This window comes from Pyxicephalus adspersus, chromosome 1 (genome assembly GCF_032062135.1).
Source record: "Pyxicephalus adspersus chromosome 1, UCB_Pads_2.0, whole genome shotgun sequence".
In the NCBI taxonomy this organism is placed as follows: domain Eukaryota; kingdom Metazoa; phylum Chordata; class Amphibia; order Anura; family Pyxicephalidae; genus Pyxicephalus; species Pyxicephalus adspersus.
In genome coordinates this window covers 107028450-107055129 of record NC_092858.1, presented here as the reverse complement: position 1 = coordinate 107055129, position 26680 = coordinate 107028450, and the positions used below count along the sequence as shown (strand labels likewise).

At 37.2% G+C, this 26680-nt stretch overlaps 2 protein-coding genes across 11 annotated transcripts in view; both read right to left on the bottom strand.

Annotated features, from left to right (window-relative positions):
* The window catches only part of DEF6 (DEF6 guanine nucleotide exchange factor), a 44592-nt gene extending 44100 nt beyond the window's left edge, over positions 1–492 (bottom strand). For 2 of the 6 annotated variants that reach the window (XM_072422877.1, XM_072422900.1), the window contains exon 1: positions 21–481. In XM_072422877.1, coding sequence (XP_072278978.1) covers positions 21–116 — 96 coding nt within the window. In that variant the 5' untranslated portion in view covers positions 117–481. Of the gene's footprint in view, positions 1–20 lie in introns of all 6 variants that reach the window. The other 4 variants (XM_072422914.1, XM_072422883.1, XM_072422891.1 and 1 more) reach the window with 4 other exon arrangements.
* Positions 493–11472: 10980 nt separating this feature from the next.
* The window catches only part of SCUBE3 (signal peptide, CUB domain and EGF like domain containing 3), a 124180-nt gene continuing 108972 nt past the window's right edge, over positions 11473–26680 (bottom strand). For 4 of the 5 annotated variants that reach the window (XM_072422833.1, XM_072422839.1, XM_072422846.1 and 1 more), the window contains 9 exons: positions 26430–26591; positions 25894–26097; positions 24985–25146; positions 24724–24891; positions 23795–23956; positions 21216–21413; positions 19300–19452; positions 15411–15490; positions 11473–13838 (listed from right to left, as the gene is read on the bottom strand). In XM_072422833.1, coding sequence (XP_072278934.1) covers positions 13689–13838; positions 15411–15490; positions 19300–19452; positions 21216–21413; positions 23795–23956; positions 24724–24891; positions 24985–25146; positions 25894–26097; positions 26430–26591 — 1439 coding nt within the window. In that variant the 3' untranslated portion in view covers positions 11473–13688. Of the gene's footprint in view, positions 13839–15410; positions 15491–19299; positions 19453–21215; positions 21414–23765; positions 23957–24723; positions 24892–24984; positions 25147–25893; positions 26098–26429; positions 26592–26680 lie in introns of those variants that run through there. The other variant, XM_072422864.1, reaches the window with a different exon arrangement.

The following is a 26680-nucleotide window of genomic DNA, read 5'->3' as shown; positions in this document are numbered from 1 at the left end:
AAGAGAAGTTATGCATTTACCTTCAGCTGTGACTTGGAAACTTTGCCGCTCTTCTCAGTGTCAAGTGAAGTGAAAGCATACCAAACGGACTTGAGCAGCTCGGTCCTCAGGGACATGCTTTGAGTCCTGGAAGATATACCTGACCGCAGATATAACTGTCCTCCGATCTGTGCACTGCCGCAGCTGGATTCCTCACACGTAGCGTCAGCACAACAAGCCTTCCATTCACTCGGAAGCTGCCATCAACCCTGTCCTCCCCAAACCTTCTGTCACCCTTTTTTTTGGACTGTGCTCAGTCCTCTAAACAGCTCGGTGCCAGCCACCTCCTCACACACCTGGTCGCACTTGGCTACACCGCACTCTCTGTTCTGTTCAATGGCGCGGTCTACTAGACTCACTGCAACACGCTCTGCTGCACAAGACACCGCAGCCACATCTCACATCATTACACGTTACACAGACACTGCTACGTTTACCACTTCCTGCTCACTGAAGACACCCAATGACATGAAACTCCACAGCACCACCGCAAGCACTGGGCATAGGAAGGCTCATCATATTCACAGAGAGCTTTAGTCTGATGATATTATCAGTGCACAGGAAGGGGACACGTATGCCAGTGCAGCAGGGTGATGGTGTTCATATAAGGACTGGTAAACTCAATTGCTCAAAGCTCATATAAAGTGTGAGGCAAAACTCTGTTCTTTTAGTTTTGTATAGAGGTTGAATAGGGTAAAACTAATGGCACACTTGCTGCCTGGGTAGTACAAATCACTTCCTATCCTAGAGATGCTAAAGTTTTGGGAAAGCCTCTCTCTGTCCCTAAATAATGCTGGACATACAGTAGTTCAATTTCAGTATGATCAATATCATTGTCGGAGTAACAATCCATTAAAAGTGGAACACGATCTAAAAATAAAAAAATAGTGAGCAGGCAGGTTCCCTTTAGTAGATGGGATGGACTGTGTGTCTTCTGCAATAAAAGAAATTTAGCTGTCTGTTTGCAATTTTTTCTATAAGGTATACATGTGCAGAGCAGTATATGATCCTGGTATACCTGGCTGCCAGTAATGATGTAATGAGTAATGAACTCCCACATATAGGATTTACATCATTCCTGCCTGGTCAGTCAACATGGCCAATTTTTGTTAGATTTTTAACTTTAGTTTAGCTTTAACCTCCTGGGCAGTTCATTTCTGTCCGGATTTATGTCTAAAAGCGGTACATTGTTTTTCAATAACATTTAATAATATAGTATGAGTATAATAAGGTTTGAAACACAGAATCATGTCAAAATAATAAATAAATTAAAAAAAAATGAATATTATAAACCATAAAATAATTTAATATCATCATTATAGTTAATTGAAATATCAATTGGGACGCAAAAAGCGGTCTTGGTTTCCATACGATGGTTGGCCAAGTAAAAAAAAGCACCTTGCCCCTTAAATTTATCTTTGGATTGATGATTTCAGATGTATAACTAACTTAAGATTTCCTCCTTGCCTCCACTTACTTAATGACAGTTGTCCAAATTAGAGGGGTAAACTTCCCTAGTGGGGAAACAGACAGCAGTAGAGTTTAACCCTAATTGACTAGGCTTTGCCTAGATTTAACATGTTCAAGTAAGTTTTTTTAAAAAGTCAGTAAAGCCAGTCAAAGTAACATTATAAAACAAAATATGTATACTCCCACAATGCAAGAACATGCTTCTATGTTTATCCTTTTGTAAGCCCTGCAAGAACTGACAAATACCAGTTGGCCCGTCAGAAATGTACTCGGTTTTCCGGTAAACTGCTCATACCCTCCTACTTTATCTGCAAAGCATAGGCATTACTTGGCGTGTAGTCCCTAGATTAGAACTGAGCGACTAAATAGGCTAATTTAAGATAATGCAGGAAGTATGCAGAGGACACAGGACAGCTTGAAATTTCTCAAATAATAAGAAAGTTCATCAATTAAAAAAAGGGTTTGTTACAGTCTGAATTAGAATCAATTACTAGGGTTAACATGTACATGCTTACATGCTTACATGTACTTTATATATTACACCACTATATAATGGGGATCCTTCCTTGAAATGCTAATAAGTAAAAGTTCATGTTGTCAGCAGGACAGGGTAAAATTGAGTCCTAGAGAGCAGTACAAACATAATCTATCACCAAACTAAAATTGTGTTGTATTTTTTTTAAAAATAAATGACTGCCTGATATAAATATATTCTGCACCTCAAATAGTGCACCTAGTAAATATCATTTTATACTTTTTTGTGTAAAAATGCTGCTTAGCTCTGCCTGGCATGCATGGAGTTTCTGTTATTGCTTACATCCTTAGATAGAGACAATTTAAAGGTCCTAATTATAAAACAGGTAATCTGACATTTACTTTTACTTTCCCTAGTAGTAACTGATTCCGACCAGGCAATGTTTGGGGTAATGTCAAATTCCCTGTTTTATCAAAAAAAACCTTAAGATTGATAAGTAATTAGCATGCAAGTGAAAATTGGATGTTACATTCTAGACACGATTTAGACACATTGGGCCTGATTTAATACAGCCTTCCAAGACTGGAGAAGATACGTTTCATCAGTGAACCTGGGTAATCCAGCAAACCTGGAATGAACCTTAAAAGTAATTTGCAATTTGTTAGTAAATTTTTGAATCCTGGAACAGATCCATTCCAGGTTTGCTGGATTACCCAGGTTCACTGAAGTGTATTTTCTCCAGCCTTAGAGAGCCTCATTAAATCAGGCCCATTGATACAATATACATGGGCCCTGATTTATGAAAGCTCTCCAGGCTGGGGATAATACACTTTCAGAAGTGAAGCTGGGTGATCCACAAAACATGGACTGGATTTTTCAAAATTATTTGCTATTTGCTAGCAAATGTTTTGAATCCTGGACCAGATCCATTCCAGGTTTGGTGGATCACCCAGCTTCACTTCTGAAAGTGTATTATTAGTGTTTCCCATGCAGATTATTTGTTCAGCTCAGCGTTTTGTTTTTGAAGGCCTTATAATGATAACAATATGTAGAATACATTATGTATGAACTGCACATGGAGTCGAGATGTCTAAAAAGAGAGATCCAAAGACATGCAATTAGGTTATTTACCCCAAATTTGACCTTCGACTGTATTAAAAGACATATGACTATGTTAGGGACATTAGATTGTGAGCCCCTTTGAGAGACAGCTAGTGACATGACTATGGACTTTGTAAAGCGCTGCGTAATATTGTGGCGCTATAAAAATACTGTGTACTGGGTAATAATAATGTATTATATAAGGATTGGAAAGTTGTGGGATATACAAAGTAGAGTGCAATATATTAAGCGTGATGGTGTGGAGCAGTGTTTCTCACGGGATCAATTTATGCCACTCAGGACAGTTGCCACTAACATCAGTGATCTTTTTGGCTATTTATAAAGGTGACATTCTTCCCACTGACCACCATGCTAACGTACTTTGAGCTATGGATATAGTAATTATAGCAGGGGTTTCCTATGACCTAAAAGTTATTTACCCAATATTAAAAAAGTGGAGGATTGCTGGTGTAGAGTGTGTGTAGAGTGAATTTACAGCACAGTATGTGACAGTACAGAACATGCCTGTGTTATGGATTATAGAAGTCTGTAATATACAATGCACTATTTGTAGCAGCATATGGATCCTAGTGGTCCATAATATACTTAATACAGTACAGTGTATAAGACAGGGTAGCAAAGAGTTTGCGACCTGTTGTTGTTCGCAGTATACTACCAAATGAGCAGTGTGCATACAGTATGGTGGCCATGAGTGTTTGAAGCTCACCAGTCCCTGTACAATCCTTTGAGTAGCACAATCTCTGCGGTATAGCAGTTCACCGCTTGCAGTTTACAGCATAATATATGGATACAGGCAGTCCAAAGGATGTATCACCACATGGTATGTTGTGACCTGATAAAGTGATATTTGACAGTCAAAAGTATGTGAAGTACAGTTCAGTACATTTCCAAGGAGCCATCAGTCCATTGTGGTATGTCTTTGAAGATCCAACAAAAAGATTTAGTGTTGCCTGGGACACTAAACTGAATTGAGGTCCACTGTATGTCTTCCAGTATCACCCTGTTTACCCACACTTTGGCTCTAATCCAGGCCTCCCCCATGTTCCACACAAGGTATTTATGCAATTTTGCAATTTTTTTTTCCACAAGAGAGTTAGGGACTGGAAGCTCTTTTATCCTTCAACAAAAGGCACAAAGGATATGTATAGTTTGACCCTTCCATCAAAGGTGGTCCCCACTCCCATTTCCCAATTGAACTGAAGGACTCCCCTTTATTTCTGTTCTGATGGCAACTAAAAACTTTTGGTCCTGGTAAAAAAAGGTCATTAGGACAAATAGAGTACATCTCCACAAAAAGAATAGACAACAACAGAGCCTGACAGGGGTCATAAAACTTTTCTTTTTTTCTAAAATACTAAAAAAAAACTGTAAAAAGTTAGACTTTAGATAACTTTAAGTGTGTTCCTGGTATTTTTACATGCAGTAGGTAAGCATGGCTTCCCTTATCCAATAAATGGAGTAATGGACTTTGATGGTTCAAGATTTGAGCCATGGATACACCCAGACTCACAACACCTGACAGGTCGCAGAAACAAAACAAGGTACAGAAATATGAGGCAGGACTGAACCCAAACAATCATTGGTGGCAAACAGGGATCATCAAAAAACAGGCAGAGGTCCTAATGAGTATCAGGAACCGGAAGAAAGCCTAGGGACAGAATTTTAAAAAGTTCTAAACTAAAGAAATTATTAGTTTTACTGAGCAAGTTTATAAAGTTTTCCCAGATATGGCATTAAATGAAGTGCCAAGCAGCATTTTTCATCAAAAGCCAGCAAGGGGAGAGTTTTGACTAAATAAACTTTGATGCAGGTTTATGAGAGGAAGAAATCCTATGCATGGAGAAAGATAGAAAGAGATTAAAACATGAAGCCCAGCCTTTACTGTTCTATGGTAAAGCTTCTCCAGTTAGCGCAGAAAAGAATAGCAAAGCGGTGGTGACATTACCATTCGGCCACTTCAGTGCTCAAAACGACACACATCTTGTGAGAATAGCAGCTATCAGAGTCCCTTTGTAAAATGCAATTCAACAAAAATGCATATTCTGGTGAGAAATAAAGCAGGCTTTTCTGTGTTTTTTATTTTTATTTTCAATAAACAAATTTTATAAACATGTGTTGTGTTGGTGTAACACAGCTCTGTTCTGCAGATACGCAGGATAGCATTCATTAGTGTTGTTGTTCGAATTCGGGTCGTCCTTATGTTCGAACCGAATATGGCTGTTCGAATTTGGGTCGACCCGACCCGAATTTTGCTGCATTCAACAAACCCGAATTCGAATTTCCCAGAATGCACTGAAACAACTGGGCAGGGTGGGCAACTCCCCCATGCCCTCCAATTACAGCAGGGATGCCCCCTCCATCTTTGTTGTGGCAGACAGCCGATTGGCTGTCTGTCACTGCATGCCACACAGGCAGCCATTGGCCTATATAAGGCGAAGGCGTGCCTGCATTTCCCACACCTGACAGAGATTTTGCTGATAGCAACACAACCTCCCTGTGCTGCTTGGCTTGCTTTCTTTGTCAAGTGAAAAAAAGTGCTTTACTTTGTTAGACTGTGTCACACTCACACTATTAGTCAGATAGATTGTTGGATTGTACTGTATTTGTCACACATCCAACATTAGATGAACGATGACTAGCATCAAGTAGGGTAGCGCAGTGTAGATTAGAGTAGGTCCTGCCCTTAAGAGTCTACCTTGTCGTGGTGGGCAGGCTTATAATCATTTGTCAGGAAATGTGTCACAGAATGGGAGACGCAAACATTTCCCGCCAGTGACTTTAATTTGTGGCTTTGAATCAATGGGGCAAGAAGACCCTGTTGAGCTTGAGTCTAGTCTGCCATTTAGAGCTGGGTACTGGGCAGTGGGCAGGTGGCAGCAGTAAGAGCAGGAGGAGTAACACAGCCATACACACTATGTCTCACGGCCTGCCGCTTCCTCCTCATGCTATTACTGCTGCTGCCTGCCCACTGCCCAGTACCCAGCTCTAGATGCCAGACTAGACTCAGGCTCAACAGGGTCTTCTTTCCCCGCTGATTCCGTCAAGCCCATTCCCTTTCATGTGGTTTCGCTACATAGTTGGTATGGATTGGAATCTCGTTGATCCATTCATGTCTCCGATAGCTACAGCTTTGACACTGTCCATATGGGTGATGGCCTCAACCTCAAATGCTGTCCTTGCTCCTTCTCAGGGCCCAACGCCTCCTCCTCATGCTGTAACTGATGCCGCCCGCACAGTTCCCAACTCTGGATGCCAGTTTTTTATTTAAACAAATTTAGTGGAGGGGGAGTTGAGTGCTGTATAGATTATAGATATTAGTCCCCTAGAACCCTAAAGGCTTAATGGGAAGGGTCCTAAAGAAGTATAGCACCCTAGGTAGCACATTCATCTTTTTGCATAATGGCTTATAATTGGCCTGATATCAGGAGTTTTAGTTTGGGGTAAGCTGGATACCAAATATTGTTTACCAAAATCAATGTACAATTACGCCCTGTATTGGGTATGGCGTCATCCGTTTTTCAATACTTTGTAAATCCTTATACATACTTTGAATTTATGTTAAACGACTATCTATTACTAACAAAAAAACACTTCAGCAAAGACTGTCAACTATAAGCAACTAAATTACTTTTACTTTGTTATATTTTGACTCCCTTCTGTGATCTATGCCCTACGAGGGACGGGGGACCGACACCTAGGTGTCAGTCATTGATGGCGATGGCGCAAGTTGAGTGCCTTTTGCCAATCTTCCTCTCCCTCATTAGGACTGTAAATTACACAGGGTCCTGGACCCACCTCTTGGATAAGGCACCTTCCGAGAAATACCCTTTTTCTTGGGGGAGGCTCTTGTCCGCTTTATTTGAGTGAGTGAGGGCATGGAGATGGGGGAGCTTTTCAGTATAGGCTATAGACTTCTTGCACGAACTGCGGATGAAAGGATATAAACTTTTCTGTGTATATACATATGTTATTGCTGGAAATGTAATGTACATTTTTTTACAATTGTTTTGAATGACTGCTAAATGAAATCAGTATACTTGAGTTATTCTGTTCAACAACTGCTGTATCAACCAGGATATTGTTATAATCAATGGGTACTAGGGTCTATCCATTATCCCACCATTCATTATATATTACTCATCAAATCATTGCACTTCAGTAATTGTTTTTTTTAATAGAACAATAGTATTACATCATCGCACTAACTGATTACCCCCCCCCCCCTCTTTAATATTAAAATTTACTGTAGATCAATCACAACTAAATAAGACACACATCTAAATTATATGTATAAATACATTTTAACATCCATTTATTAAAATGAACTTCATAGATGTCCAGATATATATAGGAGAACTCACAATTAAGCTTTATTGAATCCTTTTTCACATGCGCTGCTAATTTATACTAATTCCATTCATAATTACTTTTATTGGACGGCGGAAGTCATCTCCTCTGTTATTCTGCCCATACCAGCCTACTGCGCACGGGCGGGAGGGCAGAAGTCCCCTCTTCCGACATTCCGCCCCGACTAGCTCACTGCGCATGGGCACGACAGCCGCCCATGCCCAACAGGATTTAGTTTTTCATTAGTTATTTATCTAAGGCTGAACCAGCGTCGTCGTCGATCATTCGTTTGGACGACTGCCACAGGTCCACCACTAAAATTGCATGGTCAATAACCTTTTCTTTTTTATCACTTGAATGAAACGTTTTTGTATATTAGCCAGTGACAATTTTACCTATCGCTTTATACTCATACTCATTAGATTTTGGTTTTATGTCACCTGCACCTTAGGATTAATACATTTATACTCTGCTGTTTTCTATTCCTCTACGTTGGTTTCAGTTTATCAGACTCTTAACAAGTTACCCATTGACAACTATTACTATACATGGTCAAGGTACGCCATCTTGTGGTTCTTTTATTTATTACACACATATTGCAATGGCAACTTTTGGATTTATAAATGTAAGCAATGGTAACCCCATATGTCATATTATCCCTAATATGCAATTTAATCTTCTGTTACAGTGATGGCTCTATGGGAGTAATGAATAGTGTAGCTCACTATTCGATTCGGCAGCTATTCGCTCGAATATAGCAAAAAAATTCGGGTGGTCGAATCACTGGGTGGGCGATCACTGAACGACACGATACTGTACACACGATAGATAGTTAAAGATCGTCGGCCAATCAGATTACACATACAGAATACATGTCACAGCTCCTCTAGCGCTGCGGGAGTAATCAAGGGAGCAGAGCTGTCAGCATAGTAAAGCTCCGCTGATTGCTCTGCTCCCTGATTGGCTGAGGAAAGGGAAACCCTGATGATGCTTGAGCTGTCATCAGGGTTTCCTATTTCTCAGCCAATCACAGAGCAGTAGAGGTATGAATGGAGATAGTATCTCCATTCAACCTCTATTGCCCTCGTATTGCCTGCGGTTACAGCTAATTGAAGGCACCTGCTTTCAATTCGTTGTGACTGCAAAGTTCCCACGGTCCAGGAATCCCACAATGACATTATGATTCATAATGTCATTGTCGGATAACATGTAAAAAATAAAAAAGGAACAAGTTTAAAATAAAAAACACATACGAAATAAATAATTTAAGAAAAAAAAATTTTTTTTTTTCCTCCCGAATTTTTGCTGTCGAATCCCGTGTTTTTCGGGTCGGGTCTACCCGAATTCGAACAGCCATATTCGGGTCGAATATAGGGACAACCCGAATTCGAACATCAACACTGGTAATGAACCTCTAATTTATCAATATTTGATAAAGAATTACATATACTCTATTTGATAGTAAGCATTCTATATTATATCAATCAACATTAATTAAAATAATCTTTTTTCTGTAACAATAAGAATTTTACCAATCATTATTATCTATCCATTAGATTTGTCTAACACTAATACTCGTAAAAATATTGGTCTGATATTTTTGATATATACAAATTATTTCTCTTCTCCCAGGGCATCCAAACGCTTCTGCGATTGTTACATCAATTACAATTGAACTGGCTTAAATCTAACACTATATTATATAGTAAGTCCATGTTTTTCTATCATAATTATAACTTTTATGAATATCCCGAGTGTTGCAGGAGTCGCAATACCCTTCAGTATATTATTGTACCATGTATGTACCAAAATCATACTGATAATATGTATATGTATCTATTGCAAATTATATGTATATACATTTGCAAGTTGCGATTCTAATTAAATATCATTTTAGTCCTGGGGTCTCCATATCCCTGAGGAAGCCCATCTGGGCGAAACACATCTGTTCTCCTTCTTTCTTCTTAGTGCAATTTTTGGACAAAAAGGTTTTTGGCACCCAAACCAATTGATTGGGACAATATAATTATAGTGTGTAATTGATGTTCGCCTAGCTATACACAGAATATTACTACTTAAAATAAAAAAAGTTAGTTTAGGTCTGCTTTACCAGATTGGTTAAATATGCCCTTCTGGCCTGTATAGCCCTGGCTATCCACCTTGATGTTTTAAAATGTAAACTTAATTGGATAATAGCTAATCAAATATTAATAATAATACGTAAATACCTTATGGAATGCTTGGATTCAACACCTTGTAATCTGCATTTCTTTGTTTTAGGGAATGACTGAATCCTTTAATTTAATTTATGTCGTTATCCCTTACTTTTTAGGTACATTTTTCAATTTTTGTGTTATTGTATTGTATTCTCCCTCCTTTTTCTGTATTTCACAATGTTATTTTGGTAAATTGAGAACTTGCTGTTTTCTTTAGATGGTGATGTTTTTTTTGGTAACAATGGATTTATAGCACAAATTCATGAACTTTTTTAAGCAGTTTAATTTTAAAAATCTTGTGTGACTATTGTTGTATGTTAGATACATTTGGAACTCATGTATGATTACACTGGTCAACAAACATTTTGCCAAGGATAAATGGAAGCCAATGGAGAGAACTACAAAGAGATGCAGCGGAAGAAGAGCGGAGGGAAGGATGGATGAGTCTGGCTGCAGCATTCATGATAGATTGTAGAGGAGAGAGTGGGGTTAGTGGAATACCAGAGAAGAGGATATTGCAGTAGTCCAGACGAGAGATGATAAGAGCTTGTTCAAGGAGTTTGGTGGTCTCTGGGGACAGGTAGGGGCGGATTTTGGAGATGATGCGCAGGTGAAAGTGACAGCACCTGGAAATGTTCTGAATATGGGGGGTAAATGAGAGTGCAGAGTGGAAGGTGATGCCAAGACAACGTGCCTAGAGGGAGGGATGAATGACCGTTAGGAATATTACAGGGTGAGATTTGGAATTTGAAGGGGGGAAGATGATGTTCGCTGCACCTTTTTTCATGTTTTCCCTTGGAGGCCATGTAACTTTTTTCCAGTGATCCTGCTTTGCTCTACGATCCCACAAGCAGATGAAACATGGGTACTTTGTGTATCCACTTTGCAGTAGGAAGTTCACCATTTTTAAATGAACACATATGGACCAATTGGTGTTCATGATAGCAAAGCTTTTTTAGGACCATTTTGATATTTTCATATTCTTCTTTAAGTTTTGTTGAGTGACCAATTAGAAATGATGCATAGCAGTTGCCATTTTGAAGTAAAACAGATTTCATACTTCGAGTGGAACTGTCTATCAAAAGCCGCCAGTCTTCTGCTCGATATTCTGGTACTCCAATATAGGCTAGCATTCCAGGATGTTACAACAGTACACAAAGTCTCCATCTTCACTGAAATATGGGAGTGTAACCTCTCTTGTCCTATAAACCGTTATTTTACCTTTCGATCTCAGACAGTTCTTTCTTTTAGCCTGGATGCTAAAAGTTCAGTTGCTTGTTTTGACAGACTTAACAAAATAAATCATTGAGCTCTTCTTGGGAGAACTGCTGGTTTGATGAAACACTTCCTTCATATTCACTTCCACTGCTATTCCTGGATTACACTCCAAACCTTGTATATCCTCCATGTCAGATACAGGAATATCAGGGAGTGTACTGAACACTGGTATGGGAACATCAGCACCATGCGGCACAGGTCGTCTTGCTAATTCCAACAGGGTACTCCCACTTTTTTTTCTTGTAACGATTCAAACTTTTTACATTCACATCACAAAAATACCAATCATTATGATGATTTTTGGGCTCTCGCCATACCATAGGTACACCAAATTTCAAAATTTTCAGTTTTCCATTTTTCCACTGACCTAGACACAACACAAATCATGTTTTTTCTCTGTTTTTGCTGAGAATATTCACCACAAATGTAGCAAAATACACTAGTGTCATTTAAACAACTTCTTAAAGAACCTATATTTCTGTAAAAAAAGAACATGTATAAAAATAAAAAGAAAGCAAATGAAAGTTTCATGAAAATAATGCTACATTTAATATATAAAATGCAAAACATTGGTGTATATAAAGATTGATAATATTATGCTGTGTTAACATTTGTTGTTGGTAAAATCGTCTATTCCGATTCCTGTATCATGAGAACTAGAGCCAATTCAATGAAACTGATGTAATTTCTGGATTCAGCACACCTAAAATACACTTAAATTATTGAAAAATATTTGGCAAGTGAAAATTTTTTTTTTGTTGAGCTGTGTTATCAAAGAACAAAATATGGATCTATAAACATCGACACATGTACAGGGCAAATATTTGATTTAACAAAGCAAGCTAATAAATATATATATATATATATATATACATACATACAATTATATTTTATTTAGTTATGAAGCGCAAACAAGTTTGGTTTAGCAGAATTTTTAGACAGTTATCATTAGTGACAAGAGAAAAATGTAGGTGATTTGTCACTCAATAAATCCATGTGAAAGCTAAACTCTCCATACATAATACATTTATTGTATGTCCTTGTGGCACCTTCATTTATTTTCACTATAGCACTAGTGACATAGCATTTATGGACCCAGTTACCTCACCTTTATTTATGTTATCGCCCTAGTCAGTAAACATAAATATTTGTAGCTAATGTATGCTTAAATGAAATGCAGATATTTGGCAATTTTTGGTACCTCTAACACTGCATAAATACAAGTACAAAGGAAAGCTGCACTATGACAGTTATAAAGAAAACATAGATAGTCAGTATTTATTAACATTACTTATACAAACCAGCAGTAGGTAGGGTCCATAATCTTTCAGTATAAGAAGAGGTGCTCTCAGGCATATATAAGGCAACTGCGTGTTAAGGGCCCAAAAGAAGCCCTGGCATATAAAGCAGCACATCAGTAAATGTTACAAAAGAGAACTGCCAATGGGACGCTATGCTTATGTACTGGCTACACTTGCAAAACAATAAAAAGGGCATGAGCCGAAAGTGTGCTGTAATGAGTTCTATTATTTTATTTAAAGTGGAACTCCAGACAACAGCTATATACATAGATAAAATTCAGATCGATTCCATTAACATTTAAAACAAAGTCCGGATTGACAGTCTAAGTCTAAACTGCATATTGCCTTCTTTTCCCAAAGTTGTCCAGATGAAAAAAAAAAAACATGAAAGTATTTGTTTTATTTCTCACTAGAAGTGAAGATTGCTGAAATTGTTTACCTTCTTAATCACAATAGAAGCTTGGAACAAAAGATAATTTGTAACCTTCATACAGATTTTAGGTTATGCCAGTTTTGTCATTGCTTACCATTTCATCCAATGGCTTAGATCTATTAAAGGCAACCACATGAAGAAGACACATGCAAGGGTGACCATGTAAAGCATGATTAAAGCATCCCCTGTGATATTTAGGTTTAGTTTTCAGCTGCAAAGGACTTTCTGTAGGGAAAAGTGAACATTTGAATGTTGGAATGAATTATAATTGCATGCAGAGATTTTTAAGTTTGCCAAAATAAAAAATCTCTCCAATATGTTCAGTTCTTTTCCATTTTTGTTTCCATAAGGACACCACTTTTTTTTTCGTTGGCTGGTTTGTAACAGCACTCTGTGTCATTTTCAATGAGACACCTTTCTATTTACAATTACCCTAACATAATTTTGTATAATTACTTTTCTATTTGTAAAGGTCTGCTTTCTGTAAAAGTCTTAAGGCATTTATCAATTTGTACATTCAACAGCCATATACAGTGGATCAAATGAGATATTTTTTGAAAAAAAAAAAAAAATCTGTTGTTAAAAAAATATATGGACAAATTGCTAAATTAGTCTTTTGGTTTAGAAAAAAAAACATTAAAACTCCTAACTCCTAAAATGTACCAGTAAAATCCAATACATCTATTGTACAATGGTTGCTTGTTGTGTCCGAGAACTTTTTTTTCATGACATATGCCACAGTCAAAAAAAATATAGCATATGAGGATGTTATATATGAGGATATATGAGGATGAGGATGTTACATATGAGGATCTTTCTATTAAACTAATAACCTCGTTAAAAGGACACACTCATGTTTAAAATGCACCAATCTTCTTAAATCATATGCTGACAAATTCAGTATGCTTAGTCATATAGTAGTTCTTTTCTGATTTTGAAATAAATGTGGTTCTCCGCACATACCATGTGCTTGTGCATTTGCTTTACAGGTCATAATCCAGTTCTTATTATTTATATGGTCGCAAAAAGGCAGAAACTTTTGAGCGCAGAAGTTTGATGAAGGATCTTGGTAGCATCTCCTTATGTTTCTCGGTGTATTTGAAATAGTTTTGAGGGTGTGCAAGGACCTCAAAAAAAGCCTTAATCAGCTTCTTATCCTAAAAGAAACAAAAAATAAAGTTGTTTAGTCATTCCCTACTAATTTCAGGAAATTCCATATAAACAGTAATTATTCATCTAAAACCTGTCAATATACCACAATAATGTATAATGATGTTCTAGGGCCAAGTAGGTTGGCGTTTGTGGCATGAAATCTAAGAGCAGTTATACCTCTACAACTACTTCAGTTTTATATTTTATTTGTTATGTTCTTACATAAGGGACGCTTTCACTAACTTCCTAAACTAAATCTGCTTTAGTGCAGTAAAGATTAACATCCCATTTGCAATTTTATTTGTCAACAATTACATTTAAAATTGTTGTACTTGCCAGCTGTTGATATATTTAAGAGAAGACATAAAACTTTTTATGATCTTTGTCCAGGATTACATTAACCAGCTGAGCGATAAGCCCGACCTTGGTACGGGCTTAAAATAGTTACAATTATCGATAAACCCGAACTTTTCTTACTGTATGAAAATACAGTGAGAAAAGTTCGGGTTTATCGATCACTTACCTGGTCCCGCTGCGATCATCCATCGTCGTGTTACAGCGTCGTCCTCCAGTGTCGGTTGCCTTCTCCGGGAAGAAGAAGCCGGCTGTCAGAGAAGAAGAAGCTGGCCGTCGGAGAAGAAGAAGCCCGTCGGCTTCTTCTCCCTCCGTGCGTGTACGTCGGCGCGTACGATGACGTCGGCGCATGTGTAGGAAATTCAAATTGAAAGTCATTCAAACACATTTTGTATTGGATTGAATACAAACTCCTGTATCCAATCCAATACAAAATAATTCAAAATAAATTTATGTGGTTTTGTCTATAGGTATGTGACGGACACTAAGGAGGTGTTTTAGAAAAATATATTACTATACAGTATACCGAATTATCGCATTTTCAGTATTTTTCATTTATTTATGTAATCTTGTTTAAGCTAATTTTTTGTCTTTTATTTAATTTTATTAAAAGTAATTTTTTTTTTTTACATGATTGTGTGTTTCAAACATTTTTTATATTCATGATATCTACTAGAACCCTGTTCGGACATATTTCTGTACGTTACAGGTCTACAATTTAAAAAAAAAAATTTCATGAAAAACAGTGTAACGCTTTTGGAACAGAAATCTAGACATCAGTGTAACGCCGAGGAGGTAAATAAAGATTATTTAATTATTTACTGTAAATATCTGAGTAAGTTTATTTATTTATTTATTCACAGTAAAATTCAACTAGTGTACAGCCGGGAAAACCACTAGGACCACCCAAGAAATACAACTTTGGATAGATGGAGACATTTTTACAGGATGCTTTATTCTCATGTTTATGGTAAAAACAGCACAGACAGGCCTAAAATGGAATCGGAACACAGTACAGAACACAAATTTCTCTCTTTATTCCGCTTCCCATGACAACACTACCATCATGCAATATCACATATATGCATAAAGATAGCAGATGTCCAGTAAGATGCCCAGAAGCCCAGTAATAAGACAGAAATGAATGGGAATTAAAAAAAAAATACAGCATAAAAACACAGATTGCACTAAAATGAATAAACAAGAAAACTTTGTAGACCAACCTTCAGAATTTCCTGATGGTTTTCAGATGAATATAGTCTCCCATCTCTCACAATGTCCTCTACCAGCTGTTCATAGTCCTCTAAAATAATACACATTCAGTTCATATCATTAGTGTAGACATAACCCACCAGTTCAAACATATGAAAATTCTAAAACATTTTTGCAAATAACCGTGTTCTAAATAGTAGCACATTAAAGCATAGAACAAAAGGTATACATGTCCCATAGGTAAGGGCAATTTTTTAAATCTTAGGATAGCAGGTAAAGCCATGTATATAATTGTTTGACCTGTAAAATAGGATAGAATGTACTTCTTTTGAATCCATTATTGAAACACTGCTGCTTTACCTCAGCTGAACACTGGAGTTTCTCCCATTTTATTTTGTATATACATTTTTATTGAGATACAATCAGTGTCACGAAAAACAAAACAATCTTTGCAATAACCATACTGAACAAACAAAACAAGTATTCAGTACATACATATTGTGCAAATAAAGAGCATTGTATGTTCAAAAACCTGAGAATCTCAGTTTCCAGTTTAATTTTTAGAAAAACAAACAAAATTACAGATCAAGAAAAGAAGAGGAAGAAAAAGTGAGTAAAAAGTGAGAAGAAAAAGAGAGGAGGGGGGAGGTTAGGTGGGGAGAGGTGGGTAAGGCAGTTCAGCAGTAACACAATGTCACACAAATCTGCTTCAACAACATATGCAAAGTTTTTAACCTACAACCTCCATTAGTGTAGAACATTATTCTGCAGTTTGAGATTGAAGTAGCAATGTGTTAAACTCTGTTGTAGTGCAGTATTGGATCCAGGAGAACCAAATTTGGGTACATTTTTCAGCTTTCACAGTTCCTATGGTCATCAGCTCCTCCATACTGTAAATATCTTTTACTCTTCGGAACCATTGTCCAATGGTTGGAAGGCTGTCCTGCTTCCAGCATGCCGGTATGCATGCCTTTGCAGCATTAGGCAAATTGCGCAGCAGAGAGTGTTTATATCCTTTCTTAGACATGCTTGAAACATGGAGTAGCCCTAGTTTGGCTTTACCAGAAATATTTGTAGCCGTGTGTTTGCAAGTAATATCTGCTACATTTGCCCAAAATTTCAATAGATTAGGGCAGTCACAAAAGATATGTAGGAGCGTCCCCGGGGCTGATTTAAATCCCCAACATTTGTAATCAAGGTGAGGGTAAATTGTTGCAAGCTTAGTGGGTGTTCCGTACCATCAGTTCAGTAGCTTATAATTTATTTCCTGATATTTATTACTGATCGCTGCCTTATGACCAAAGCACAATAGCCTATATTTTTGTTCCTCTGTAAACGAACAGCGTTTGGTAAGCATATGAAAGAGTGCCCCGAAACTGCCTTGCACTACTGACTCCAGTGAAAGAAACTGCGTGGGAGGCAATAAGGATCAGAGGAGGTATGTCAGTTGTATCATGTGCCAATTGTTCAGCGTGGGTAATTCTTTTTCCCCTTGTAATCATGTTCGCCATAATCTAAAAACTGGTTCTGTTTGCCCAGAAGGAAAATCTGGGAGTTCTAGGACTGGTGACAATGGGGAGGGATAGTTAGAGGAGTTCTGTGATGTAAAGTATTTGATTACAATCTGCAATGTAGAACCTATCAAAGGGTGCTTTAGCATCATGTTTGTACAGAATGCTGGTGCCCAAGGCAGAGTGTCTATAGAGATTGGACATACTTTGTCTTCTATTTGCACCCAAAGTTTTGTTGCCCTATTGGAGCACCAGTCTATGGGGCAGGATAAATAAACTGCCAGGTGGTGCCAGAACTATGATCAGGGAAAGCCATTCCCCCATCCTTTTTGAGTAGTCGAAGTGTTTTTACGCTTATCTGTGGAGTTCCAGGGTACCAAATAAACCTGAGGAATCTAAATGTCAACAAAACTGACATAGGGATTTTCACTGGGAGTGCTTGCAGTAAGTACAGCAATCGTGGCATGGTATTTATTTGTAAGACAGCGGAATGAAATTAAGTTCCACTACCTGCATCAAATTGGAAGGTATCTGAGTCCCCAAATATTTGAGAGATGAGGTTGCCCATTTAAATGGAAAGTTAGGTGTTTTAAGCACATTGAACAGCCTTTGGCAAGGTGAGGTGGAGGAGAGCCTCCGTCTTATGCAGATTTATCTTATAATTAGACAGCTCTGCAAAACAGCTGAGTTCTGACGATGATATATAAAACAATAAATCATCAGGGTAGGCTGCGGCTCTATGTTCTATGTTACCTATTAAGACTCCCTTGATATTCACATTAGCCCTGACATGTCTAAGCAGGGGTTCCAATGAAATTAGGAATAGCAAGGACGACAATGGGCAACCCTGTCTCTTACTATTTTAAATAGAAAATGATCTGGACAGCTCACCATTTACTTTGATCTGTGCTGTTGGTGTCGAGTATAAAGCCTGAACCCAAGTCATTTGGTATATCCATGGATGCCCTTTAAGTACGGATAGCCCTAGCTGGAGCCTTGCCACAATGATTGGCATGTTCATAAAAAAATCGCCTGCATTTACGCAATTGAGTTTGAGCTTTGACAGGAAACATTAAATTAATTTGATTTTGTACTTAGAATAGTTTGGATTCAATGTCAGGAGCGTGTTGTTTTTTTTATGTTGTATTTCAAGTAGACATAGTTCTGTAAGCAGAGCATTCAAATTCTGTTGTCTAAGTATTTTTAATCTACTACCTTCCCGTATGAAGAGGCCACATACAAAACACTTGTGTGTCTCCTATACGTTGAAGGGATTAGCAGTGGAGCCAGAATTGTGATAAAAAAATATTTCAATTCTTTCTCTATTTTGTGTGTGTCTTCTCTGTTTTCAATTAATGTCTTGTCGAGACTCCAGGAGGCAGACTTTTGTCTGTTTGTGTTCGCTGCAGTCACTGTTTGGGTCACTGGCGCATGATCAGGGAACGACATTGATCTGATCTCAGAGTCAAATATTAGTGGGATGATGTTGTGTGGTTTCCCCCATTATATCATACGCTGGTGACAAAGAAGCTGGCAGGAGGAAACACAGCATGTTGCTGAGAAGCAAACACCAATACACCTGGAGATTGGAAAAGCTGCAGCAATTATAGGAAGAGCAAAGCAGTGAAGTTTAAACACAGGGGTTGCAGCAAGTGTTTCTGTGGTGGCAAATTTTGCCTTAATTAGGCTACACAAGGTCAGGTTATATTTTTACTATTTTATCAGCCAACTAAGTAAAATTTAAAGGATACTATGTAGTGTGATGGTCTTCCCTACTGATCCATTAAAATATTATTCATTTAGTTGGATATATACACACTATAGTTGGAAAATGTTATTATAACAGATCAAATAGGCAACTAGGAAATCCTATGAAATAAGGAAGTATTATTACCCAATATAAATTTTAGATCTGTTGAGTTTTACCTTTCTGACACTCTACCTATATGACAACTCTGCTAAGGTTTCTGTTCCATGATCACAGGCATTGATCAAAAAGCTAGTACACTATAGGCTTGATTTCATAAAGTTCTCTAAGCCTAGAGAAAATCATGGGGGAACCTGGGTGATCCAGCAAACCTGGAATAGATTTCCTAAAAACCACTTGCTATTAGTTGTCAAATTATTTTAATCCTGGACCACATCCATTTCAGGTTTTCTGGATCACTCGGGTTCTCCCATGATTTTCTCCAGTCTGGAAGAGCTTTAATAAATCAGGTCCTATGTGACTAAGGGAAACTAGAGTGCTCAGTGACAGCAAATATATCCCAATTGGAAAAGAAGATTGAGGCCATTATAGCTTTTATTAACATCCCACTGTTACTATTAGTAAATTCTGTTCAGCACTAGAACTAATTCAAAAATTTAAATTTTTTGCCAATGTTCTTACCATCATATGTGACATACGGCACCTGAAAACCACGGGCACTATTGACCTCATTACTTTTAAAGTGTACCCAAAGCTTCCGTGATCGTGCTGTGAAGGCAATTGGTCGTTCATACGTCTGACAAGTCTCATAGGTGGTAATGGAAGAAGGTGAAGCTGTATGAGAACAGATTAAATCAATATTAAAACACAGAAATCACTGTAATGTCGTTGACGCTGCTTTGCAGTCATGTACCAGCTATTATTCTGTTTGTAAATATTTTTATTGCACAACTAAAACACATAATTACTATGAAGTGTTAAATAAATTTCTGCCTTAACCCCCCTAGCGGTAATCCCGAGTCACACTCTGGGTAACTTTAGAAGCCTCCTTTCCCCGGGGGGGGGGGTGGCCGGGCAGGAAACTTAAAAGCAGATTACTGGTAAGTACAGCAATCGTGGCATGATATTCATGCCAAAGCAGCAGCAGGGTCTGGGTGAGGGGGCGGGACATCCCCACTCGCATCACCCGGGAGGATGTGACATCTTCCAGGTGATACGAGTGGTGATGTATACGGGGGTGATGTATTCGGGATTATATTGTGATGTATATTCACAATATAAACAAAAATTTCTATCCAAAAAAATTAGGATCACTTTTTGCATCAAAAAACTGACAGAATCAGAATGCTAGGGGGGTTTATTCAGTGGGAAATGCAAAGTAAAGGTAGCTTAAGATCTATAGTAAATCTACAAATATATTTGGTACTTGAATGACAATAACACTCCACACAAACCTGCTATGAATGCTTTTTAAATGTGTATTATTTAAATGTATGTAAGTTGCTTTACTGTATTTATTTAATAGCTGACAAAACTTGCAGAGGGCTCCAGTCTACAAAAACTATGAATCCTCTCCCTATTATTACAATAAGCTATAAATGTTTATTTATATAGTAGCATCATCATACAAACATTGTTAACAATACAATATATAGGATGATACAAAACATTTAAGGGCTCTGCTATCTTGGAGATTGCAAACCTGAGGCACATGTGGCTCACTAGGGTTAGGTGTGTGACCCACTGTGTTCTACGGCTGCACACTACATGCCAGGGGTCTTGATGGGCTGCCTTCTCTCAGTGACAGCCACGTTTCAGCACTAAGCCCAATCGGGGAATCAATCAGCTTCTAGCATTTCATTTCTGCTACAGATAGCTCCTACGCAACAGGGAACTAAGGGACATTTCAGACTTGGAGTTGATTGCAACGTCTACTGTAGGCCCCACAAAGCATACAATCACTCCCATTCTACTGAATAGGAATAGGGAACCATTTTGTTCGTTTAGCAGTTTGTTCAGACTTAACCACATGACATAATGGCTGTCAGACACATAGGACCCAATTTACTAATGCTCTCCAAAGCTGGAGAGGATACGCTTTGATCAGTGAAGCTGGGTGATTCAGCAAACTTGGAATGGATCTGGTTCCAGCATTGAAAACATTTGCTAACAAATAGCAAATAACTTTTTGGAAATCCATTCTAGGTTTGTTGGATTGCCCAGCTTCACTGATAAAAGTATATCCTTTCTAGCCTTGGAGAGCTTTAATAAATCATGCCCATAGTAGTTGAACATGTGCAGTTGGGAGCAATTAACAACATGTTTTTCGACTGCAAGTCTGAAAGGGGACTAAAATTTCTACATTGTGTTTACAGAAGAAATAATTTCACAAAATTTCTACATTGTGTTTACAGAAGAAGTAATTTCACAGGAGTTCTGGAAATTACAGAAAGAATATGCAGCTCTCTTCTATGCTTTACAGACATTAAAATCTAGAGAAAGTGCAAACCACTAACACTGATTAATTACAATTACTACTTTCCTCTGTATTTTGCCCATGATACATCATTTTCATTTATACAACAGAATGCATTTACCATTTTTGCGCATGACCAGTACATCTCCACACTCATCTTCAGAGGGCAAAAAAATTTCAGGTACTACTAACAGAATTTTACGTTTGGGTGGTGGATTGATGTTCCATGTACATTCAACATTAGAAGGGTAGTTCCCTGGATAATTTGGTGACTCTAGAAAACCAGTGTAATCCCCCAGTTCTCCTCCACAATGCCGGTCTGCAAAAAAAAAAAAAAAAAGATAAGATTGAAACATTTTATTTAATTTAGTATTAAATGTTTTATAATACAAACTCTTCTGAAGGTATTGTGATAAAAACTGTTTTGCAAAGATCTCAGCTTGGCTCAAAAGGATCAAAAGTCAAAGTAGGTAACAAATGAAGGGACAAGAGCTGTAGTACAACATGAAAGCATATTTTATCTGCTATGTTGGTTCTATACACTGTTGCTATTTATTAGAATGTGTCATTGGATTTTTACAGTGTAGTGTATTTTTATGGAAGTTCTTTGTTGACTATTCTGTAGGCTGGTAGAAGTGTTTAACCCACCAGTGTTGTCATTTTTGTCAGAAGGTCACTCATTTGCCTAATGATATTGATCAATTTGGCTTTGGCTAATCTAAATCTGGTTAGTTAATTTCTTTTTACAAAGTTTCATATGAATGTTTAAAAAAAACAATGAAAGCCTGTCACAGAAAAAATAGTGAGTCTGCCATTGTTGTCCCCCTTCTGGAACTGCCAGCTCCATGGTTGTTTTCTTGGATTGTCCCAATGGCTTTCTGAGGCTCGAAGCAAATATGCCAAAAAGTCAAAGGTTTTTAACTGATATTTTGTCAGTGATTGAATCCAGAAATATACAGAATATACCAGGGCAACAATAATTGTTATTTTTTTAAGGGTATTTTTGTTTTTGTGAATAATGGTCTTCTCTGATTTGTTTATGGTAACGAAGTAGTTTTTCATCAACGTTAGAAACTTTTGCTGATGCAACAAAATGATAGGTCGGGCAGAAAAATTTTGATTACAGTCTCATGTGTTGTGTTGGAGTAACTTATAATTTACATATTGGGTTCCATATCATGTCTGGCTGTGATTAGCTGCCCATAATAATGTAGTTCACTATCTTGTTTGTATTATCTCTTTGGCCCTTCCATTCACTAAGAATTATTTGAATAAAAATGTACAAAGATGTTACTACTGACTCTATTCTGTTACTACTGTACTAATTCCTAAATAGGTAAAATATCCCCCAATAGATCAATAGTTTAGTAAATTGTCATAGGCAGATCTGTCATTACTTGATACACACTGATTTAGCACAGAGATCCACATCGTTCTGGAATACCTTTAGGAGGTTGTTGGCTGGTTTGATACCTTCTAACGTTTATTTGTGGAAATAACGTCATAGCAGGAACATCTTTGCATACATCAATTAAGTTCACGCAGCGCTTTGATGCCTGTGTTTGCATAGTACCTATGGTTCTATATCATCACTAAGACTATTTGGTATTGCAACCAGTTACTCTGCTATCTAACTGCTATCTATTCCCTAAAGCGGGTTTGCTCGCGAAACATGTCGGAAATTTTGATACCCCAGGATTTTTTCATTTACTTGCGATGATACCATTTGTACAGTGACCATGTTAAGTTAAATCATGGCACAGTTTTTTATCTGTTTGAAATATCCTTTTTAATGTTGTTGAATTATTGTTGAATTTTTATTTATATATCAGCCAGTAATTCCCTACTTTGCTATTCCACTCATGGTCAGAGTGATCTGAAAAAGAAAGCTTTTCTGCTGTACTATAATATTTCTGCACTTTCTAAATGTGCTTTTGTTTAAGTTATAACTGATTCTCTACTTATACAAAGAATTTGATGCCAGTTGATGTAGCTCAGAAGAATGTCAAATGTATGTTAAAATAGGATCAAATGCATCTGGCAATGAATTGTAAATAACTTCAGAAAGGTCTTGGGCTGATCTCAAATGCAATCAGAAGATATATCTGTAGATAGAAGTCCTTAATTTCAGCTAGCATGCAGGCAGACATTGTAATATGGGTGATATAACCTCAGGGTATGTTATCTAACTTCATTTTAATATAAAAATATTAGCATAATTTCTTACTTATCAGTGAATATTAGTATATACCTTTATACAACGGAAATAAAATTAGACATGTCAATAACAATGTGATGCAAAAGTTACCCATTCACAAAAACAAAAAGCTACATTAATATATAACATTAAATAAGAAAAATAAAACACCCTAAAACATTGATTTATGTGGAAAATTATATATGTCTTTAAAAAGTTTGGGCTGCATTTAATTTTTGGTGAGCATATTGTAAGTTAGAAAATATGAATTACACCTAATATTTTCTAAATGGCCTTGTAAATATAGTAAGCATTTTAAAACTTTACTCAATTTATGTTTATTAAACTATACCAATATCTTACCTACTTACTGTTACAATGTCAACTAAGTCACACACTGTTAATTGTATCTCCATTCCCTCTCCTACCATCTCCCTAGGTGAGTTACATTTCTTTTTAATCCACCCCCATGACCTTCTTGCTGTCCCGCTATGTCCCCTCACTCTTGCACTGGGTGATACTGGTGGAGCCATCGAAGTCCGTGCTAGAGTTTCCAGGACATGCAATGCAGTAGTTCTGCCGGAATTCAGGCTGATAAAAGCCAATTGTACAACGAATACAGCGATGTAGAGTTGTGTTATAGTAATGGCCTGGTGAACACTGGACTGTGGAAAGAAAATGGAAGAGTAAAAATTAAACACAGGTAATCATTATTTAAGTAAGTCTAAAAAAGAGATAAAGAACAATGTATATATTGGAGTAAGAAGCTCAGGTAATATGTGTATCTTTTTGTGACACACAGTATATGGCAAAAGAGTTGCTCTGGTCGACTGAGGAGGTCCATAATTAATTTTTTTAATAACTTCATTTAATAGCTTCATAGTGTGATAACACTGCTCTTGTCCACACTTACCAATCTCAAATATTTGGTATTCTATTTTCTTCGTATAAATATCTGTTTTGACTGTTTTTGTAAATGTTGATGTTAAAAGTGTACTTAGGGATATTGGTATGTGCATTATCTATATAGTTGTTGAAATGTATCATTGTATCTTGTTACACTGTTGCTCAAACGGTCTCTGCATATCGCCTGCTGGCGGAAGGCATCACTCTACCCTTATACTGTGTAGGCAGTTTTTGTCTAGTGATATAGGCACACTCCTTTGTTTAGGAAACAAACTTTAAGCAACAAAGAGTCTGCATTTTGTTATGATAACGGGAGCGTTGGACACTGGAATATTAGGAACACATCAACAGCCAGCGCTGTAAAAGGTGGTGTCAGAACCAAGGATATAAGTATCGTTTATTTGGGTAAAAAATAATGAGCATAGTTTATACTAGTCATGTCCCACATGACAAAGGCCTGCTTAGTTTTGTTCAAGTCAGAGAAAATATAAGGTGGCTTACATTTGTATAATTTAAAGTACCCTACCTTTTGTTTCACAGTCTTGAAAAGATATGGCCCCTTCTTGTCTAGTGCTTAGTCCCCCTCCACAAGGTATGCAATGAGTACGCCCAGCTTGTGGCTGGTACATGCCACGTGGACACAGCTGACAAGGTTTATAGCCATCTGTAGAGAATTGCCCTGGAGGGCACTGGCCTGCAGAAAATATAATGATCATATTTACAATATTGTCATAATAACCCCATATGACAGATAATTTAAAGTATGGTATTAATTTTATAATCATACCAGTACAAGCTGTAATAATAATTGCTCCTTGTGGTCCACTGGCTTCTACCCCTGGACATAGGTCACATAACAGTTGCCCTTCTTTTTCTTGGAATGTCCCCTGTGGGCATGCTTGACACTGATCCAACTGGCCACTGTAATATGTGCCAGGAGGACAGATAGCTAAGAGAGATAGGGAGTCGTATAAAAAAAAAAAACAAAAAAAAAAAAACAAGAAAGTGATACTAATTTTAAGAAATAAGCATAGCATAACAGTTGAAATGGTCAAATACATTTGTAGCAAGCTGATTGTTCTTTAAAAAGCAATTAGGAAAACATTTCAATTATACTGTATGTACACTAAAAAAACATGTACTATATTGCAGCTTACCAGTCATTATACATGGTGGTTGCATTAGTTTACATTTTCAGGATGAGAACATTTTTAGCAAGTACAGAGTACACTTGTGTATCTTGCCAGACATGCACTGACGTTTTACGTTCCTTGAGCTGAAATGACAGCATAAACAATGTTACCTCTGTTTTTTTAAACTACTGGTCCCATCAATTCATCAAGATGATCAAAGGCAGAAGTTTAGTCCAGCCTATGTGACATTGGTGGCTTATTCAATTAAATTAAAAAATTAATGTAGACAAAAAGGGACAGTAAGTGTGTTTTTTCCAGGTACCATAAAACTAATTCAGCCTCCACATCTAAGGACTGGTAACTGTAACATACATTTCTGTTTAGGGGATTTGGTATGCTTAAAAGTTGAACTCTGGGTATGTATAACATCCTGACACTTGCTAAAGCTGCATTCTGGTTAATCAGTACATTTTTTTTAAAATGCAGGTATAGTCAAAACATAGGGTATAATAAAACCACCGTTTTTTATTTATACTTTAATGATAAACAGCGTTCCTTCTTACCACATTTTCCCCACATGCGGTGTTGTCCTGGAGTGCAGTTCTCTCCCTGTTCAATTGCTCTGCCTCCCTTTTGTGCTACTTCATACTCTACAGATGCTAATCGTATTACAAATCGCTCTTGATTGATAGACTTCCTTAAAGATTTCAGTATAGATTTAATCTTGCGTTCAAGGCGTTGGCGAAGACATGTCAGCCCACAGCTTGCTAGGAAAATGAAATAAAACATTTTATCAAGATGCGGATTTTTCTGAACTAAAATGTCCTCCCATGTCTGACATTGTAGGTAATTTAAACACAGCTAACCCAAATAAGCTTTAGGAATAATTTAGTTTCATATAAATGTATCTGCATTGGTGAAATTCCCTACACAGTATGTGAAACAATGTAAATCTTCTAGTTTTATTTCCTATTCACTTCAGCAGCCTCTGGGTTTATCACTCCAAAAGTTACAAGTGTCTTTTTTTTATTAATCCGATTTATTATTTTTTCATTTCTTTATAATACTTGGACTTATTCCAGGTCTTGACAACTCTTACATGTGGCCTCCTCCACTTTAACTTCAGCTTCCAGCTCTAACGAGATCCTGGTAATTTCCTTATTGAGGGAGGATCGAGTGCTGCGGCCCTTATTCTTCCACAGAGAGTCACATTTCAGTTGAATATATGTCAGCTGGCAGTCTAAGCATGGTGTATGAGAACCTAAACCAGGATAAAATTAGTAAATTGATTATAAGAAATACCAAAATAATAAATAACTTTGCAGTAACTATCTTATCTGAATTTTCTAC